The sequence below is a fragment of the Mesocricetus auratus genome, unplaced genomic scaffold (assembly GCF_017639785.1).
Source record: "Mesocricetus auratus isolate SY011 unplaced genomic scaffold, BCM_Maur_2.0 Super-Scaffold_100024, whole genome shotgun sequence".
Taxonomy (NCBI): domain Eukaryota; kingdom Metazoa; phylum Chordata; class Mammalia; order Rodentia; family Cricetidae; genus Mesocricetus; species Mesocricetus auratus.
Window position 1 is genome coordinate 13144141 of NW_024429205.1, and position 21859 is coordinate 13165999.

At 41.1% G+C, this 21859-nt stretch overlaps 2 protein-coding genes across 3 annotated transcripts; both read right to left on the reverse strand.

Moving 5' to 3' along the window:
* Positions 1–287: 287 nt before the first annotated feature.
* On the reverse strand, positions 288–20543 carry LOC101835181 (cytosolic 5'-nucleotidase 1B). Of its 2 annotated transcripts, XM_021232421.2 has the most exons (10): positions 20424–20543; positions 18792–18881; positions 18301–18474; positions 17571–17711; positions 15996–16511; positions 15665–15832; positions 14279–14408; positions 8225–8347; positions 7648–7832; positions 288–653 (listed from the first exon to the last, which is right to left on the reverse strand). In XM_021232421.2, exons 1-10 carry the CDS (start codon positions 20454–20456, stop codon positions 324–326), a joined length of 1890 nt encoding a protein of 629 aa, XP_021088080.1. In that variant the 5' UTR covers positions 20457–20543; the 3' UTR covers positions 288–323. The 2 variants fall into 2 exon arrangements, with proteins under 2 accessions (XP_021088080.1, XP_005079118.1); XM_005079061.3 differs by lacking the exon at positions 18301–18474.
* On the reverse strand, positions 8458–11298 carry LOC106021858 (coiled-coil domain-containing protein 71-like). Its single transcript, XM_040731024.1, has 2 exons — positions 10291–11298; positions 8458–8469 (listed from the first exon to the last, which is right to left on the reverse strand). The coding sequence occupies exons 1-2, from the start codon at positions 11296–11298 to the stop codon at positions 8458–8460; spliced, it is 1020 nt and encodes a 339-aa protein (XP_040586958.1).
* Positions 20544–21859: the final 1316 nt, after the last annotated feature.

Genomic DNA, 21859 nt, shown 5'->3' on the forward strand with positions numbered 1-21859 from the left:
TCATTAGCTTACAAAGAAGTAGCTTGACTGTGTAATTTGACAGTTCAAAATGTTTTGCAACAACACAAAAGGAAAGAAAAAGAGAAAGAAAAGGAGAGAGGGGAAGAAAGAGAGAAAAAAGAGAGGAAGAAAAGGAAGGGGAAGAAGGAAGGAAGGAAGGAAGGAAGGAAGGAAGGAAGGAAGGAAGGAAGGACAGAAGAGAAAAACACCAAAGGGGCTATGTACTGTGGTCCCATCTTCGGAAATACCTAATCACTCTAGACATCCAAAACAAGTGCCATTCGTAATACCAGACTGTCACTGTTTATTTCTCCTCCCCATCCCTAGTTGCGTTTTTGAGCAACGCCATAAGGTACATGGGCTGTGATGGTGCCGAATTTCTGTGCTGATTCGATGTGGAACATCTGGTCATCAAAGAAGATGTGGGGCCGAATCTTCACTAAGATGGGACCTTTGGGGGCTCCAGCCAAGAAAAGCGCTTCATCTATCTCCAGACCCCAGCGGCGAAGGGTCTTCAGCACACGGGCGCCTGAACTCGCTGCACTCCTGGCTGTAACCAAGTAGGTCCTGATGGGACAAAGTAACCGTTCGTCTTTGGCATAGAATTTCTTCTGCAGTTTGCCTAAATCTTCCAGAAAGCCTTTAAGGGGACCCTGGAAAAGAGAACATATGTCTCAGCTGTGAATGGGTGATTACTAACAAAGCAGGGGCTTCTATGACCTTATTGTTATGACTAATGTGTCTGGAGGAACTTGGTGGATTCCATGACAGGCGAGGGTGACCGAAGTGGGGGACAAACATGCCAGGCAGACAGAGCTTAGTGAGAACTTGTATTAGAAAGGGAAAAGGCGGGGGGGGAGGAAGAGAAGAGGTAAAAAGACACAGATACAGAGAGAGAACAGAAGAAAAGAGGGGGACAGGAAAAGCCCTGTCAGCCCCAGGGCAACATCAGGAAAGAGAGCCAGAAAGAGGAGAATGGAAAAGAGAGCGTAAGTGGGTGGGTGGGTGGGGCTCTATCTTCTAAAGGGGTCTTCTGCACCAGCATGCAGACTAGTAGTCATGGAACCCTGGGCTGACCAGGCTACTGCCTGAGTGCATTCTGCCAGCATAATGCCTGAATCCTTACACTTAAAAAACACACAATGCTAACTGTCATTCAGTGATTCTGGGCTGGCAGCATGGTTGCCAAACTCTCTGCATTTGTGTGAAAGTATTTCCTGATACGCAACCATCCCGTTGCTTGCCTGGAATAAATCTTGGATACCCATGTCATTTACCCATACAAGGCTATCCTAAGTGTGAAAGAATGTTCTATAAATAAGTAAGCCAGGACAACAGTCGTAACTATGTGTGGTAACTTTGTGAGATGTCAGGTGATCACCAAAACTACGTTTCCCCTCAGTTTTTGTTTAGCTGCATCTTTTACCTTTGAAATTATTTGTCATGAGCTGTCTTAAAGCTATATATCTTTTTGTTTGTTGGTTGGTTTGTTTTTTGAGACACGGTCTCTTTTGTGGATTTGGAACCTGTCATGCACCTAGCTATTATAGAACAGGCTGGTCTTAAGCTTAAAGAAATCCGCCTGCTTCTGCCTCCCAAATTCTGGGATTAAAACATATATCTTTATAGTTTCTACATTAAGATATAATGGTTGCTTCTTTTTCTATGATACTCTAGTCTTTACCATTGTTTCATGTTTAAATCCCCGAGTAAATGTGTTTTATATTCCTCTATGTCTTAGTGCATGTAACTGTTGACATGCTGGACACTTGCCCCACCATACTAGTTTATTTAAGAAAATGTTTGTGGAAATAATCTTAGAGAAATTAGTTTATCATCAACCATACTGCCTGGTGTCTCCTCTTTACCTGAGTGAGGTTTGGCCTGGATTGTTCATGATTTATATTTTCTGTGCATAAGATGGGTCATTGGGATTGGTGGCAAGCACCCTTATCCTCTAAGCCACCTCACGGGCCCATTTTACAATCACACACATGTGTATGTGTGTGTGTGTGAGTCTGTGTGTGTGTAAAAGTGTATAGTTCACATATAGAAGAGGGCTACTTGCCAGATTTGGTTCTTTCTTTTGACCATGTAGGTCTCGTGCATTGAATACAGGTCATTAGACTTGGAAACAGACACCTTTTATCAGATGAAATATCTTGCTAGTCATATGTATGAATTAAAACATTTGGAATCTGTCTGAGATTTGGAAAGTACTATATAAATTATTTCTCCTTTCCTAATAACAATAAATACCTGGATAGTTGGAATAATTATAACTTTTCTTCCATATATCATAAAACTAAATCAAAGGATATACAACTAGACTAAAGTCTATGGAGAAATGGGCATCTTCCAAGGAGAGCTGGTGGGCAAGACCCATCCATCTCCAGAGCAACGAAGAGGGAAATACCAGACACTGTACAAGCAAGTATGAAAATTTAAAACAACAGTAAAGGACTAACCCCATTCTCTACTGACCAAGAAGTGCACTCTTGGATTTTTCTCTGTGGACTTCACTAGGTGTTCATGAGAGACACTGAAGGCAAGGAAAGGATGCAGAAAAGACACCATAGCTGGAACAAGACATGGTGAGGAAGCCCAGCATTTGGGAAAGGAGGGACCCTTTAGACCTTGAGGGAAAAAGGTGTATACTGATAGAAGGGCTTTAAGCATCCACTCCTCAGGGATATGTAAAGATCCACTCTCACTAGAGCAGTGAAAAGCTGTCTGCTCTTAGAGTTGACATGAGAAGCTATCAGATCCCTGACTACCGGTATTCAGGAAAAGTAGCACAAGCTTCAAATTACATGGTACACAGCAAGCAGAGAGGGAAAGAATTACTGACAGGGTGAGTTTGGAGATTCTTCTTTATAGACTTATAGAAAAGGCCTGGAGGTTTGGGTTGACAAAGACTCATGGACAGAAAGAACCAATGAAAAGAATTTGAAGTCTGTGATAGTATGTAGAAAGCCACAGCAACAACAATAACTAACTAATGAAACTCTTAATACATTGATTTAGTCTATCACAATCATTAGTAGAAGAGGAAGAATGCCAATTAGCAGATTGATAACAGTATTTAGCAAAGCCCCCATGTATAGATAGTGCAATTGATCACTATATATATATATGAGAATACAATCAAACAGAAATCTATTTTCAAGAGGAATTTAAAGAGCTTAGACTTAATGAGGACACAAATATTAAACACATAATAGAAAAATTAAAAAAAAACCCTGTTACTAATCCCTTCAAAAGTCCAATGTCTACTTTAACAGAAGAAAACAAAGACAAGTACAGCAGTAACTTTGGCAAAGAAGAGTTGAACACAATGCAAGAATTAAAAATTGCTGCACAGAAATGATGTCTTCAGCTGGTGACCATCAGACTCTGTATGACTAAGACAAGAAGTGATAAGCTTGAAGATGAATAAAAAATAGATTTAAAATATAAAGGCAAAACGAACACATTGAGATGCTAGGGGCCACACAAACATACATAGGGGGCTGGGAGGAAGAAGAAGAGAGGCACAAATGCATGCAGAGGCAAACAGGTCATGTAAGTGATTACACAGAGACATAGAAAGAGAGATGGCAGCATATGGCACACAGACATGCATGTACATGCATACACACATGTAAGCACTTTGCGTGCACTTTCTCCCCCACATACATGGTGGGAGTGGGTGGGAGAGCACATGCAACTGCTCCAAAAACAGGACATATAGAAAACCTTGATGAATTAGTGATAAAAGACATGGCATATACAGAGGATCATAGTAGATAAACAGTTCAAAATATTTGAGGTCAGAACCTTTGCATGCCAGTGTGTAAGGAAACCATGGATGAGCATCCTAAAGTTACTAAAGAAAACAGTTCTATTACTACTGAAAATAAAATATACTTTCATTTTCTTTTGTTGAGACAGTATCTCTTTCTGTAGCCTTTGCTGTCTTGCAACTCACTATGTAGACCAGTCTGCCTGTAGAACTCACAGAGATCTGCTTGTCTCTGCCTCCCGATTGATGGTATTAAGGATGCATGCTACCAAGCTTGGCTATAATGTAATTATGAATTTAGGAAGAAACAGAATTTCCAGGAATAGCAAATGGTAATGATTGCCAGCATGTATGTCCTACTGAATGCTAAAAGAGGACCTACAATTTTTAAAAGGAACCCAAATATAAAAGACCATTTTTTTCTTGGTGCTTATTCACTTTGAGTCATTGCCAAAGAGAAAAAGAGCATCAAGTTATTGTGAATTAATAGCATAGAAAATAAAGTCAGGATATGTCAAAACAACACAGAACAAGGTTGGGGGAGTTTGGGAGTGATCTGTGGCACGGCTCATATATTACAGACAAGGTAAATAGGATTGTTTTACCATATGTCAGGGTTACTTGAAGTTGTGTATTACAAGACCTATCATAAGCACGGGAAAGCCTTCAGTTAGTTATTAGTAGTATGTGTAAAGATTAATCTGAAGCAAATGACTAAACTAGAGATAAATTAAGAGATGGGACACATAGAAGACTGTAGGAAGGCTATAATGTAAGATATTGTTATTATTATTGATTCCATATACTTAAATGATTTCAAGTATACAGGATGCATTCAAGTGTCAGCCTTCTCAGCAGAAAACACCACAACAAACAAAGTACAATACAAAATATGTGACCAGCAAACTTGTACATGGTAACATATGTGTTGAAAAACCTCTTCAAATATTGGTAATTAAGTAACCTAATTGTAAACAACCCACCACACAGAGTGGAGGACACAAAGAAATTAAAATAATAATTAAAAACAGTGGTTTTCAATTGTATAAAAAGTAACTCCAACTGTATGTATATATATATATATAATGTCAAATATAAAATCGAGATAAATTTAAAGTTATGGATTGGTTGAATGTAAAAGTACCAAAAATATACATTACATACAGCATTATTCTAAAGTTCAGAAATATATGAATACCCAACTTGGGCATTGCACGAGAAAGATGAGTTGGTGAATATAATGAAAAATATATACAATAATCCTAAATATGTTGAATTTAAAATACATTATACAGAACTGACTAAAACTGCCAGTTGTGATGGAGTACAACTTCAATTCCAGCACTGGAGAAACTGAGACAGGAGGGCAGTGAGCTCAAGGAAAGCCTTGGTAACATAGTTAGATCTGTCTCAATCAATCAATAAATCCCACGTTTTACTAGGAAACTTCAATACTGTATTCTTGCGAATACAGCAAGCAAACAAAAAGAATTGTCCATCTAAAAACATGACCAGGCACTAGAGTGATGTGGCAGGTAGTAAAATGCTTGCCAGCAAGAGGACCCAAGTGTGTATCTCTAGCACCCACATAGAAAGCCAGGTGTGGCAGTGTAGGACTGTTTGTTATCCCAGATCTAGGAAGGCAGAATCAGGAGGATGCCCAGAGATGCTGTCTAACTAGTGCTGTTGTGAATTCAAAACACAAAAAGGAGAGTGATGGGGAAGGCAACTGACATCCATCTCTTCTGTGTGTGTGCGCACTGACACACACCACACACACACAGACACACATACACACACCTTCAGGATAAAAGCATGACTTTAATTAAAATGCTTAATCTAATTAACATTGGTAGAATATTCATTCCAACTGCAGCAATGTATTATTCTCAAAGTACAAAGGACACACTTGGTAGGTTATAGCATTCACAGTGCAAAATATAACACAAAGTAAAATACAAAATCTTTTTTTTGTCACAATGGAGTAAGACTTACACATAGTAACAGAGAGCACCAGGATGGGGTGGGGGAATAACCTCACCAAATATTTGGCAGTTAATTTACTTTACTTTAACTGTTAACAATGGTCGAGAAGTCATAAAGAAATTCAAATATATTTTGAATTGAAATAAAATGATACCACTTAAAAAAGTCAGGGAGATAAAACCATAGCCTACAAAGAAGACAAGATTCAAAACGTCTATTTTAGAAAAAAAAAACAACTAAAAAGATTGCAGTCAGTGACACCACATTAAAAATGTTAAGAAAGATATCTCATAGAAAAGAAATAAAATTGATAAATTATTGCTCATACTGACAAAAGAAACCAATAAAATAAAATGACGACAATCACTATCAGACATGAAAATGCAGACACATTCCCTAACTTGTCTACAAACATTAAAAACATAGTAAAACATTTACAAGTTTATGGTTATAAAAATGACAAATGAAACAGATGATTCTTGAGAAACACAAACTATTAAACTAAAGAAAGGAATGAATTGAAGAACAAAAATTAAATGAATAAGTAGGTTAAAAGCCTTCCAAGGTCTGGCAAGACCACTCAGGAGAAAAAGTGTTTCCTTCGTAAGCCAGATGATCAGAGTTAGATTCCTGGAACTCACACAAAGAAAGAATGAGAACTGACTCTACAAAATTGACCTCTGAACTCCATATGCATATGATATGCAAATGTGTCTCAACTTTATCATCACACTACCACCCCCACATTTTAATGCATATTAAAAAGTCTTTAAAACAAGTTGTTCAGACCTAGCTAGATTGTCTAGAAAGGCTCACCAAACATTTGCTTAGTTTTCATGCATTTTATAAAATCATCATTAATACGCAAATGAGCCATCATAAGTAAACTATAGACTACTTGGTCTGAAGTCAGACAACATTGCAACTCTAAAGACTGAATCCAGGAATATATATAAAAAAGATCACACTATATGACCATTTCGAGTGTACCAGCAGTGCAGAACTGCCTCAGCAAATTAAAATCCTTGAGTGGATTTATATGTCAATGACTTCAAAAGCCATTTGATTTTCTCAGTGAATAATACAAGGGCATTAAACAAAATCCAACATCCGTTATACAAACCCTCAAAAGTACATAGTGAGTAGTAGCAGTCTCAACTTGACAAAGGATACCTGCAAAGACCATGTAGACACATTACTTAAGACTGGAAGATTGAAAGTCCTCTGGAGGACAGAGGCCGATGCTCATGGCTATTACTGAACATTAAATGGTGCAGATTCAGCATTAAAACTGGGTCATCCATCAGTTCAGATTCAGTTTGGGTACCATTTTCATGCTTCCAATTTCCTTCTGTTCAGATGTCTTACAAATCTTGAAAACTCCAAACCAAAAACAAAACCCCCAAATACTTGTTTTGGGCTTGTAAGGGATGTTGGAGGCTATTTATTTATTTGGATACAAGCTCTCCATCTTGAAGCTCTTCTAAGTTAAACAGCATCTTTCTTGAATTTGGGGGTCACAGCCTGACAGCCCTGAGCAGTATATTGGAGATGACCTTACTGTTTTGAAGACTGAAGATTTTGGAATGGCTTCTTGGTGAGCTGTGTTATGTGTTACTAAGAACTTTAAGAGGGTTAACTCGTCAGTAACAGATTACAGAAGTGTTTCCAAAGGATAAATAAAAGATGTTCAATTTGGAAGCCAGTATTGCAAGCAGTAGATGTTCCAAAGTAAGGAATTTACAATGAAAAGGGAGAAGAGTTCAAAGAGGCTGGAGGGAGCCACCTATAATTAATTAAAATTACATCACAAGGATCAATATCTATATACACGTGTTGGAAGATAAACAGATGAAAACTGAACTTGGTAAACTTACCTGAGCAAGAGGCTTATTCTCAAATAGTGTTTCATGTTGGAAGAATTTGTCCAGTCCGTGATCCTTGGCAATATGTTCAGACTCATCAGAGAAGAGGACTGCATCCCCATCAAAGGCCACACGAAGCTGTGTGTCGCAATAAGCCATGTCTTTGGCTCCAGCAAACATGGTTGCAGAGGCAATGCCTGACATCATACAGAGAGATTAGTATTCTTCATAAGCCTATGGGTTTTAGTTTCTGCCAATAAACTTGTAACCCCACAGTGATAATTCTTCTGTAATTATTGCCACATAATTCTGTTCCGGTCCACAATTACAATTCTCAAAACAGATATCTATGCACTGATTCTGTTTATACAGGGATGGGAGGCAAAATCGAGTTGTGGAATAACCACTGAAAATGTTCCCCCTTCCAGGAAGGTCAGTTCTCTAGGGAACAAACCATAAGGGGTGCCACATGTGTAAAAGCATTAGCAAAAAACCCAAGGTAGTAAGCCACCTGAAGCTGTGTGAAACCCAAGGCAACTAAGCATCAGTGAGAACCTTATGAGTTGGAAGAATAAACCGAGGTCATTACCTTCTTTAATTGCTTCTTGTACTTTTTCTGAATCTGCAGACAGATACAAGTTGGTAAGATATGCCTTCAAATAGCCAATGGGACTTTTTCCACCCGTCAAACAGAATCGGTCAATTAGCAGACCTATTGTCAGGTAAGAAAGACTGTGTTATGGTTCAGACTAAAGGTACAACATTGATCCCAACGATGTTTATTATAGGGATAAAAAGTTGTATTAGTAAATTGGTGTGAGTTCATTTGCAAGTCTAATTGAATATTATCATAAAAATTATTGAAAATTAGAAAATCTCTCAGATACTTCATACTCTATGATTGGTACACTGTAGTTATGAAACATACTCACATAGGGCATGTCAATTCATTCAAGACTGCATGGCAGGCATTATTTTCCTTATAGGACAGGCTGCTGAACAGATTTGTACAATCTACTGGTTCACCCACTTAGGGCAGACTTCAGCCTACATGTGTAATTCATATCTGCACTAGGATAATTCTCTCTTTCCTTAAGCTACAGCTTCTTCCTTGCTTATTAAAAGGGGATTTTAAAGGTATAACCCTATTTTAAATACCATTTCTACATTTCTTTAATGCAATACTAATAATAAATCACTCTGTGATTTAAACTAGTTTCTAATGATTATTTAAAATTTTTCCTCTTTCTTGACTAAAATATTTGACTATAGTTATTAGCAGACTTAACAATATTCTCTGGATTTTCCTTCCTTTTTTCAGTAATGTGGCTTATGCCTGGAACATCATATATGTTAGGCAAACACTCTACCAGTGAACTACCACATCCAATTAATTTATTAAAATTATCAAGTAGGATATAGCTAGGTTGGCCATATTGGTTTTCAACTTGCTATGTTGCTGTGTAGCTCAGGTAGGTCTTGAAACAAAGGTAGTCCTTTAGTCTTTTTCAAAAATTTGGCATTATAAGCCTATGCCCTCAAACTCTAATTAACATACTTTTAAATACCTTCCAACAATTAAAGATAAAATGGACTGTTCAGAAGATTTTTGTAAATCCAGAACCCATGTATGTAATGAATGAAAGGATGGATTGATATAAATTGTCTGGAAAGAGATTCCTTTTTTGAGGTTATCATTTTAAAGAAATAACACAACATTTTGTTAAAGATTTATGTAGAAATGTCTGAATTTAGGACTTTATTTGAAAGAAAATGAATTCATCAATATGAGACACTACCATGCATATGATAAAATTCTATGTGCTTATTCAAAATTGGCTTTAAATTTATTAGGACCTAGCGACCAGAAGCCTGCTGAGAGACCCTGCCTATTCCTGCCCACATTCAGGGCAAAGGATAGAGGGCAGAGGACAGAGGGCAGAGGTCAGAGAGCATAGGGCAGAGGGCAGAGGTGAGCTCCAGGCCCCCTTCCTGGTCCCCACTTCCTTCTGCCTGCTCTCTCAGGGATCACCTGGAATGGAGACTGCAGCAAGCTCAGCTTCCCCCCACCCCCAGGACTGAGCATCTAGAAGCCTGCTGAGAGAGCTTGCCTATTCCTGCCCCCACTCAGGGCAGAGGGCAGAGGGCAGAGGGCAGAGGGAAGAGTTCCGACCCATGGGGAGTGGGAGTGCCTGAGACCCATCTGCACCCACTGTGAGACCTATCAGTGAATTGGACCTGCTTGTACCCACTAGAAGAGAACCTTGGACCTATACTCACCAGGAAAGGAAGAGACCCCTCCTGTACCCACTGAAAGAAGAGATGGGAAGATGACAATACAAGAACAAATCCAGCAACAGAAAAAGAAATATTATGCCACCAGAGTCTAGGGACTCTACAGCATCAAGATCTGAACATCACAACACAGATGAAACAGAAGAGAGTGACCTTAAAAACAACTTCATGAAGATGATAGAGACCCTAAAAGAAGAAATGAGAAAAATCTTTTAAAGAAATGGAAGAAAAGACAAACCAAAAATTACAAGAAACAATTCAAACAGTGCAAGGTTTGAAAGCTGAAATAGAGACAAAAACAAAAAAAAACAAAAAACAAAAGCAGTCTGAGGGAATATTGGAATTAGAAAAGGTGATTACGTGATCTGGAACTACAGCTGCTTTGGTCTTGGCCTTGACCACCTTAGCTTTAGCCTTGTCCCTTAATACATTGGCCTTGGCCTTGGCTCCCGCTGCCCTGGGCTTGGCCTTTGTCGTCTTGGCCCTGACCCTTACCGTCTTGTTCTGGGCTCGAGCTAGACTGGCGTGGGTATGAGCAGCTTCGGTCATTGTTCGAAATGCCTTGGCCTGGGCTGTTTTGGTGCCCAAGGCAGAGCATCCTTTCTCGGGTAGACCACTGCTCCAGGGCCCAGCGCCTCGTCTGTCAGCCCCAGAGCCTTTCCTGCTAACACATTTGAGGCCTTTGCTTGTGATTTTCCTGGATGCTTTGGACTGTTGATTCCCCAAACTTTCTCTCAGTTTCAGGGAAGAGTTTGCAAGTGACAGCTGCAGTGACTGTGCCCTGTGCTTAGAACCCAAACAAGGAGTCTTGAGTGGGACCAGTGCTTCAAGGACCACAGAGAGATGCATGGCAGGGTAGACACCTGGGTAGAGGTGGGAAGAGAAGCCTACTGTTGTACCACTGGTGTGGCTGCCATTTGATTGCTTCAGGGAGCTCAGCAGCAGGTTAGTGGGAGCATGCTTGGCAAGGGCTGGTGTGGATCCCTTAGTCAGCCTGCCAGACAGTGGCACCGGGAGCAGTGTGGCCTGGCTTACAGGTAGCGACACAGCAGTTTGGGGAGCCCTGGATGGAAGTGATGTGGCAGATGGGTTGGTGGTACAAGCTTGAAGCTTTGTCTGGGCAGGGGTGGGGGTGGCTGTGCATGAACTATAGCCATAGACATCACCACTTCGCAGAATGGTTGGCTGGAAGCCATCATCTCGCAGGCCTTGTAGGCAGGCCACAAGCTGGGCCTTTGTGGCACTGAGATCCTGGCTCATAGGATTAAACGCAAGCAGTGCCTCTTCCAGGGCTTTCTTCCCTGCTGTGGAGATGCATGACCAGGAGTGTACAGCTTTCTCCCCCACATGGTGCACTACCACGCTCATGGGATTAGGTACTGCAGATATGCCTCGGTATCCACAAACCAGCACTTGGCACCGGCACCTCTGTGGGGACCCAGGAAGGCATCACTGTGCCACCTTGCTGCTCCAACATGGCCGCATTATTTGTAATAGCCAGAACCTGGAAACAACCTAGATGCCCATCAACTGAAGAGTGGAGAGAGAAAATGTGGTACATTTACTCAATGGAATACTACTCAGAGGAGAAAAACAATGGAATCTTGGAAATTTGCTGGCAAATGGATGGCACTAGAAGAAACCATACTGAGTGAGGTAATCCAACACAAAAGGACAAGCATGGTATGCACTCACTCATGTATGGATTTTAGGTATGGAACAGGGAAGAGCCAGCCTACAACCCCACTGTCAGAGAATGTGGGAAACAGGGAGGACCCTAACAGTGATATGCATGGTAACCCAGAGAAGGGGAACAGGACAGAATCTTCTGAGGGAACTTGATCAAGGGGGTGGGAAGGGGTGAGGAAGCTAGGAGAAAGAGAGAGGGTGAAGAGGAGGAGGGAGGAGGACATGGCAGAGCAGGAAAGTTGAGTAGGGGGAAGAATAGAAGAGAGAAGGATCAGAGATACTATAATTGAAGGAACCATTATAGGTTTGGAGAGAGATCTGGCACTAGTACGATGTCCAGAGACCTACAAGGATGACATCAACTGGCAATCTAACCAATAGTGGAGAGGCTACCTTAAATGCCCTTCCCTGATAATGTGATTGATGACTTCTTTGTGTGCCATCCTAGAGCCTTCATCCAGTGGCTGATGGAAGCAGAAGCAGGCACCCACAGCTAAACACTGAACTGAATTTCTGGAACTCAGTTGCAGAGAGGGAGGAGTGATGAACAAAGGGGTCAAGACCAGGCTGGAGAAACCCACAGAAACAGCTGACCTGAACAACGGGGAGCTCATGGATCCCAGACTGATAGCTAAGAGGCCAGCATGGGACTGATCCAAACCTCCTGAACATGGGTGTCATTGAGGAGTCCTCAGCATTCTTTGGGGCCTTGGGCAATAGATCCCCATTTATCCCTGTCATCCAGATGGACTATGGGAGTCCATTCCATGTGGAGGGATGCTGTCTCCACCTGGAAACATGGGGGAGGGCCCAGGCCCTGCCCGGGATCATATGACAGACTTTTGAGATTCCCCCATGAAGGGCCTCACCCTCCTTGGAGAGTGGAGTGGGGATTGGGGGAGGGTTGAAGGGGAGCAGGAGAGGGGAGGGAGAGGGAAGTGGGATTGATATGTGGAGCAAACTTATTTCTAATTTAAATTAAATTTAAAAAAAGAGGAAAAAAGAAAAAATATGATAAACTGGGTAACTATGCTATCTAGGTAAATCAAAACCTGGGTTCTAGTCAGCTGTTTGAAGGACTAAGGACATAGGTCAGTGAAGTGGGTAGAAGTATCTGTTTTGGCATTAACAAAAAATCTCAAATTTTCATTCGATCCAATGTTGGGCATAAATGAGTCAAAAGTGGATCTTATAAACCTGTAAATGACATCAACATAATGTTCTGGAAATTATGTGCTGGAACTAGGACTTCAAAACTGAATGAAAACATTGGCTTTGTTTTCCTTAAATGGATCCCAGGTTTGTGGAACCTGCCATGTAAATTGTAACAAAGATCACAGCAGATGTAGACACAGGTTATCTTCCATACACTAAAGTAAGAAATAGCTCTTCCAAGGTAAAGGCTGTAATTCCATGGAAAAGGCAAGATGGAAAAATGTAATAACTAGTTTATCAACAGAATTCAGATATAAGAACCTGGAAATCTCAGTGTTTTTAACATGCTGAAGGAAAGATAGGCCAGTATCACTTTCTTAATAAATAAGACTCGTTATAATGCTGCACACCTATAATCCCAGTTCTGGGAAACTGAGAAAAGATGATGTAGAGCTATCCTGGGTTATACAAGTGCCTCTGTGAAAACAAACAAAAAGCATTGAAATATTCTTCATTTACTGAATGAATATTATATGCCCCTCAGCGCCTTTGGCACACACTTTTTCTTTTCAATTCATAACATATGAAGGTTGCATTAATAAAATACATTTCAAAAGCCAATTTTATAATTAGGATCATATGAAATGATAAAATAGAACTCAATAACTTGCAATACACCTTGGTTAATGTCTAATTTAACCCTTTGATCTCTATGTGCACAAATTCAACCCGATTTTTAAGTGACATACCCACAACTAGATCCAATACTAGAAAATAAGACAATGACGTCCCAGAGGGAATGTTAGGTAATTTCATAATAGAAAAAAACACCAGGGGAAACTTTATAAGAAAGTGACACATTGATAGAAAGGTGATAGACTAGCACCAATGAAAATAAGACAATGACGTCCCAAAGGGAATGTTAGGTAATTTCATAATAGAAAAAAACACCAGGGGAAACTTTATAAGAAAGTGACACATTGATAGAAAGGTGATAGACTAGCACCAATGAAAATTTCCATGTATAGTACTAAAGAAAATTTTGCTGAAGAATATGGATTTGTGTGTGGGAGAGAAAGGGCAGCCAGGAGCACCCGGTTTTAAGAGTTGGAAGGGGAGGTGAAAACCTTTAAACCCTTAACATGGATCTGTGGTGAGGAAAAAGTTTGATCCCATAGAAAAAGCCTCTGGGCTGACGGCTCCTTGAAGTCAAGTTCAGAAGTGAAAAACATAAAGCAGAGAAATATATTGAGGACCTGGGATTAAGACTTTGAAATTCACACTTGACAAGTTAAGTCCAGAGCTTTGAGTCCAACTCTGCGCTGAAGTTAAAAATGAGCATGGCCTTTCTTGTTCTGACATAGGCAAATAAACATTCCCCACGCAGAAGGGGTTGCCGGTATCAAAGACACTGCCGTGGTTTAAGCCACAGTTAGCAAAATAGCATGGCCTCTTTTTTGCAGAGCTGTGAGCTGGTCTTCCACATGGTATTTATTTTACTTACCGTAGTGATTGACGCTGTTTATAAGCCGTACTCCCACTTGGGCATGGTTATTAGTCATCAGTACTATATCAAATAAGTCTTGTTCTTCAGGATACAGCTCACGGAGTCTAGAGTTGACGTGCTGCAGTGCCTGCAGGTTACAAACATGGTTGTATAGAAAAGGGCACTCAAGGTGGGTGTTAGGCAGCAGGAGGAAAAACACCCTGGCAGGGTCAGAATCAAGGTCCACAGAATGCTGGCTGAGAAATCTGTGCTCCTTTAAGACATGAGTATGTCACCGTTCCTGTGTTTTATGGTTCCCAAACATAGCCTTCAGTTAATGCCCATGGCACAGATGGGTAACATTCATGGGATGCTATTATAGTGGTCTGTTTACTAGGATTATCTCAAGGGTGGGTAGAGAAAAAGATCAGGGTATCTATCCCTTTTATGATTTGCCTTCTGGTTTGTCTATTTGTCTTAGTTTCTAGGTTCTGATTTTATTGTGAGAAATTTGGAGTGGTTTGGAAATTTACATGTCTCTCAAATGAAGAAAGCAGATTGGAGCAGATGGATAATCACAATGATTTTGTTGCTGAATGTACTATGGAAGAGAGATAATAGGCTGTGATTTATTTATTTTAATTTTTTGTTTTTAGTTGTGCATGTGTGTGTCTGTGTGTGTGTGTGTGTGTGCACATGTGAGAATGCAGATGTCTACAATGTGTCCAGTTCTCTGGAGCTGTGGTTATAGATGGTTGTAACTCTCCCTGTACAGAGATTGAGAACCAAGGTCAGGTCGTCTTCAAGAATGCTGCTGATTTCTGATACCACTCCCTTCTTGCCAGGCCTAAAACCTATGTTTTTCATAGGCTTTTGTGGTTTATCACCATGCTTCTACGTGTCCTTCGAGAACCTTTTACCCCAAACCATAGAGGCACCATGTGCTTTCCCATGGTTTTGCGACTGGTTGTGTAATAATCTTACAACTAACATAGGTGACTAGTTAGAAGCACACATCATAATCCCAAGTGTCAGGAACATTTCGATTTTCTCGATATATTTGTAGGGGGTCAGATCAGCTAAAGTGAATTCCATCATTTGAAGACAGCATTTTATTTCCACAGCCCTAGTCCTTCCTACCTCTCTGTGTATGAAGGAAACACGTTTTTGTTAAAGGTCCATTTAAGAAATCCCAGATATGAAACCATGGATTCAGGTTGAAAATCACCCTTTCTCAACAATTCTAGAAGTCTTTGGGACTTGATCAACTGGAATGGGGCAGGGATTATAAAGGTGGTTTAAGGATTGTCAGGGAGACTGAACAAAAACTCCCAAAGATCTTCCCGAGTCCTTCTCTTGCCACCCAGAGTCCCTGATGGGAAAGCAAGACAGCCCACACGGTACCTTGACAAACCGAAATGCTGGCCCTGGGGTCAGGATGACATTCTCGTTGGTGAGCTGATACTCCATGTACTTTTCCAGACCCTCTTCTTCATAGATTTTCCTGTCATCCACCATATTGAAGAGTGCCCGGGAAGAGACAGCAATTGTGATGGCGTGCTTGGGTTTGGGCTGCAAGGAAAAAGAGAGTCAACAAATACAGAAGGGAGGGGGGGAGGCAGCTGGGAAGAGAAAGAGGTCTGAGGTGGAACAGGCTTTCCTAGGAAGTAAGTGGGAGGGAGTTGAGGGACTAGAAGAAGGGAGCCCAGGGGTGCCAGAGGTCTTGTACTCTCACCGGCCTAGGTCGTGCACAACTAGGGATCTTCTCATACAGCATGCTCACAGAAGACCAGTAGGCCTCGTCCACTTCATCTTCCTCTATCTGCTGCCGCTGCCGCTGCTGGACTTCAGACAGACATTCCTGGTCCATGTCCACAGAGGTACCATACTGCAGGCGGCGCTGGACATAGGATTTCCACTCAGTAGGAGGAGTGCGCGGATAATCTCGAACAGTCTTGGGCACCAGATCTCGAGAGTCACAGCTGTGTGCATACTCCCTCATCTGCAAGTCTCTAGTGTCTCTGTTTTCCCTGTGAGTCCAGGCATCATTGGCCGAGTGCATCTTCGAAGTCCGCCGGGAGTTGGGCTCTGGCTCCGGAGGAGTGGGAGGTTGTGAGTCCATCGGAGTGATAGGTCTATTCTGTGGAGTCTGCTGTATGGAGGGCTTCTCTGATGCTTGAAGTGGAGGTGAGGTCTCGTGTTGGCTAGGGGAGGCAGAGGAATTTCGAGAGGTCGCAGAGCTGTTGGGGGCCTGGTGAAGAAATTAGGGGTTGAAGCCCAGACCCATGGGGATTCACATGCCAGTCTCCCACATGGCATCTCCTAGCTCTAGCCTATTCCTAGACCTTGAATGAATCCTAGCTCATTCTGGATCCTTTAACTAGGCCACAAAGCAGCCAAGCAGACATTGGATATTACTGTTTAAACGACAGACTGTTCTGCTCTCATTCTCCAACCTTCCCTACCTGCACCTCAGGAATACACATCACAGGCACTCCTTCTAACACCTGGTATTTGATATTGAGTAAATAGGTTCAAGTCCTCTTAAAGGCTTTAAGATGTGTAAGTCATAGACCTGGTCTCATTCTGTGAGTCCTGTCAGCTCTATGCACAAACTGGGTAAGACCCTGGTGCTAGAATGTTCTATTTATTCTGATCCTCTCTGACTCTGTTCACCCTGTGACTAGTATGTGATTGCTGGGAAGACTGGGAAGTCACACGTCATCTGTTTTGGTATGCTATCAGATAAGAGCAGAACTGACTATCTTTCTAAGTAAGAAGGACAATTCTAGAGAAAGAATACCTTTACTGATACAGCTCTGCAAGCTGTTGTCCAACATTACCTCAATTTATGTTTGTTTCACATGTGTGGAAGGATATTCTTGGTGAGATTACTGAATCAAATCTGACAGAATATAGGTGTAGTAGATATGTATGTGTATGTAATTGTGTGTCAGTCTAGGGGAATCTCTTATTTTCTATGCACCTGAAAAGGATCTCGTGATTTTCCTTATGTGGTCAGGCCTAGTTAAGGGCTTACAGCATACACAATGACATTTAGTTTTTCTTTTTTGTTGATTTGACTTTTTTTTCTTTCATCCCTCATTTGTGTTTGTTGTGTGGATGAAGGACAGAGAGCACACATGAAACGACATAGACCTGAAGGCTGTATTTAATACTGCTCTCTATCACATTGTAGTGTGAAAACTTTGGCAGAGTACCCTGAGCAGGACCTGAGCGCTTTGAAAAATAAGTCCCAATAGATACGTCATTATTTATCGCACACTCCTCTCTTCCATCCCAGCTCTACCTTGGCAGCAGTATTCCTGCTTCTGGGCTCATCCGTCACTGATGGAGCTCCAGTGGATGGACTCCGTGATGTTCGGGACCACTGGTTTCTCACAATGTACCCCCGAGAGTCTGTATTTGGTACAGGTAATTCTTGGGATCCCTGCGTAAGAGAAGAGACCCAAATATTTAATCCTTAACTACCCACTCCTTACATATATATGCCCACACAATAACCAGGTCAGGCTAAAATCAGCAGCAGCCAATGGAAAGATGCCCCCTCCCATTTCACTCTAGGTCCTTCTAGGTCCTTGTTGTACCGCTCTTGCTTTGGCCCAATCCTAACTTCAGTATGCAGTAACAAAGTGGAGATTCACCTAAAAGAACAGGGGTATCCAATATTAAGAAACCCTTGTGGCAACTCAGAGTTTTCTGTCTGTGACTCTTCTGCTATGGTATGTAACAGAGTTAATCACACCCACCCCCCAATCCTCCCTTAAAGATCAGGCTACTAATAGAGGTCAAATTTACAAATCTGTGATTTTACCATACTGAAAAGTGAGGGCAGAGGGCACCCAAGCCACAGCTGCAGCAGGGCTCTGCGACAGCTACACACAAGTGCATACAACCTGCCAGCCTTTGTTTCATGGACACCTTGGAGAGGCAAGTGGACTAGTTCCTGTCCCGTATCCTTCCCCTACCCAGGATACCTGGGGCTCCCCTCCCAAATTAGTCATGAGATCTCTGCTCACCCTGATCATGGTGATCTGCCGGCCCTGCTCCCACAACAGGCACATGTGAATATAAATACGTATTGTGCGGCAGGGGCTAGTTCCCTCAGCTGCACAAAGGCAGCGTCTACAGGAGTGGTGATACCGCATGGGGCAACATCTCAGCGAGTGATTCGGATAGCCCGCACGCCTCATCTGAAAGATTGTGCAGAAAATGGGTCAATGAGATGGCCAGTCTTCCCTTCCCTCCCTAATCTGAAGGGACCGGTCTCTTCCTTTTGGAGGAGACTGTGGTGTTACTACACTTCTCCTTCCACATGAGCGTGGGGGCTGTGGACTGGAGGGAGGGCAAGGGCCAGCTTCTCCTGAATTGTTACTAAGCTCTTCACTGGACCTTAGTTAGCCCACGGTATGGATCTGAATAGCTCACATGTATCTTCTAGTACTTGTCACTTGCTGTTTTCCATTGTTTTCTGCTCTCTCTTTCAGCTGTGCTACGGAGGGTAGCTCACCTGAGTGCTCAGTCGAGCTCCAGTTTTGTCGGAATCCTTCCTTTTCTCTGCATCTAGACTCTCTTTTGAGTACCTCATCCCAGGCTCATTCTTAACATGGAAACAAAGAATGTTTATTAATTTTGGTCCTCAGAGACGTTAGAAACCTTGGGTTTGGAAATTAAAGAAAAGGGGTGGGGGCAAATAAAGCCTAAACGCTGTCTCTTTGTCAACATAAAAAATATATGTAAACTCTAGACACAATTTCTTTCCCATTCTGAGAAGCATAAGAAAAGGGGACACATTTTATAAATAAAAATTACACAAGCATGTTGTTCTAAGACTCAGTTATCCCACAGGATCAGGATATGAGCAGTGTTTATCATTAAAAATGATACCATGAGAAATGTAAGGGGAGTCTTCCAGGGGTCAACAACTCTTGGATTTAAGTCTTAAGTTGCTTATGCAGAATAGCTGTTTCTCCCCCTCTGTTTCTAAGACTGCTAATTATGGAGCTTTTCATTTTCTATATAGATCAGAAACTCATTTAACTGACCCTAAGCAATATTAATTTGAGTTTCACAAACAAGGACTTTAATCTTGTATGAATTTATTGGCAGAATATCTTTTCTTAATATCAAAGTTCTCTCAGCATCTAGCTGAAAAGGGGGATTTCCTATAAACAAATTAATAGGGAAAAATCAAGTTAGGTAGGATGACCATTTATTTCAGGGAAACAGTCAAATATTGATGTTTTAATTTTTAACTGGGAAATACTTCTCAGGACACTATTTATACTGTTCCACACTAATTCAGATGCATACTGTGATTAATATTCAAGTTAAATGTATGTTTCTGGAGCTCCTTACATAAATTAGACCAAAGTCCTCCCAGAGACTTATGTTCTCATCCATTTACTCCCTGTGCCTGCCCAGGCAGGAGTCATCCTCCCATGTTAGCTGAATGCAACTTCAAGGAATGACTAAATTCTCTATGCCAGCTCCCATGCCTCCATTCCAGACTCAATAATATTCTGTCACTCGTAACTCTGGAAGGTCTTTAAATCCAACTCTTCTATTAAAGCCTTCCCATTTCCAAATGTGTCTCTGTTATTAAATGTAAGCCTAGTTTGGTTCGGTTCATTCCTGGGTTAGCTCTGTGTTTACTCAGGCACATCAGGAGCCACAGGATGGACCCCACTACCTCCTGCCTCCATGCCCACCACCCTTCCTCTTACATTCTACTTAGGCTAAGTAGCTTTTCCCTTTGTCCTTTCTGTATAAACTATCTTTGTCTTCAATAATCTGTAAAGCTCTGCTCATCCCAATCTGGGTCCAGAACTGAACATTCCTCTGTGTCTTTATAGAAATTTTGCTGAGCACTGAACTGTAGTGTTTATGTCTCTGTCCTACCAAGTCATTGAACTAAGTTCTTCACATTAACTATGAGCATATGCTCAGCAAATGGTGACTCATTAAGTTGACCTACACTCTCCCACTCCACTCCTTTCTTCTGTTCCCTCTACTCCCCTTTACATGTCACCATGATTTAGCCTTATTTGTTTTTTCAGAGCATTCCCAGAAAGAGAAGATGGACTAATGTTTACATGTCCTCCACTTCCCGGTAAGATTCTGAGGCATCTCACCCACTCACCTTCTTTTTTTGTTTCAAAGATGTTTGACTCATGTTTTCGACTGTTGGAATTCTTTTGTTATTAAGAAGGTCTTCATCTCCCCAGCTCCATTTCCTATCACTTCCCTGGTTCAGTCTAGCTATGAATTTAGAATGTCAAATTTATGACATCAGTATGATTCTATGGTAACTAACTGATGCCACAAATATGCAATTATGCTTTGTGTGTGTGTGTTTGTGTGTGTGTATGTGTGTGTGTCTTTGTATGAATAGAGCAATGGTCTCTTTCCTCTATCAACATATCTGTTTATAGTCATTCATTCCTCTGAAACCCTAGAGTTGATGCGTAAACTGCTCAAATGCAGCAATATCAATTTTACAACATCATTTTTATAAGTCTTTTAAAGCCTTACTCTCACTCATCATATTAATTCTTCTTGTGTCTGTATATTTTCTGATAATGTTGAAATGAATAGCAAATATATTTGTGGTTTCAAAGTTTTGTCTTTTTCTGCAGATTTGGAGACTTTTTGACAGCTGAGAATTGATTTTAGTTGTGAAGTTTGGTTCTGAGTTTCGCTTTAACGTGTGACATTGTTTTCATAATGGCGAAGACTCTTGAGGAAGTTACTGTCAAAGCCCTTCCCTATGGCTGGGCAGAGTAGGATGTTGCCTATACTATCTGTGTCTTTCTTTATGTTATTCTAATCCTTAACCTTTGAAATATATATTTTTCCTCATTGTGAAAACAGAGAGCACTGTATCAAAGGCAGGCCTCAGACTCTGGTTTTAGAGTAAACAATATTCTATGTTTTTTTTTTGTTCTGATTTTAATCTACATACAAATGTAGGTTAAATACATGTGTCTTGATAGCCTGAGCTATTGAAACAATCAGAGACAGAGACAGCTCTCTGACCTTCATAGAAGTCACTGATTGTCAACTTTGAGTAGTAGACATTTTCCAAATAATCTTTCAGTGGATAAAGCATTCAGGCCTCAGATTTAAATTCTTTTATATTACCACTCTCTACCATCATATCATTCTGGGGGTCCAATAGTTTGGCTACTTTTTATAATCTTAACTTTCTTAATTACAAAATAGAGAAGATAATTGAATAAGCCTTGTGGAGTTATTATTGGGACTGGCAAGATGAGCAGGTAAACTACTTGTTAGATAAGCATGAAGACCTGACTTTGGATCCTCAGCAATACTATAAGAAGCCATACGTGCCGGGAGCATCTTTAACCAAATTATTAAGCAGGGCAAGGACAGGTGGTTCGTAGGGGCTTACTAGCTTCTCTAGATGCAAGGCTCACCTTTAGGTTCATTGAGAGACCCTGTTTCAGAACATGAGGTGGGGAAGCCATTGAGGAGGACATCCCAATGATGACCGTTGACCTCCATTTGCAACTTTATCAGTGAACACACAGACATACACACACATTTGTTGTAATT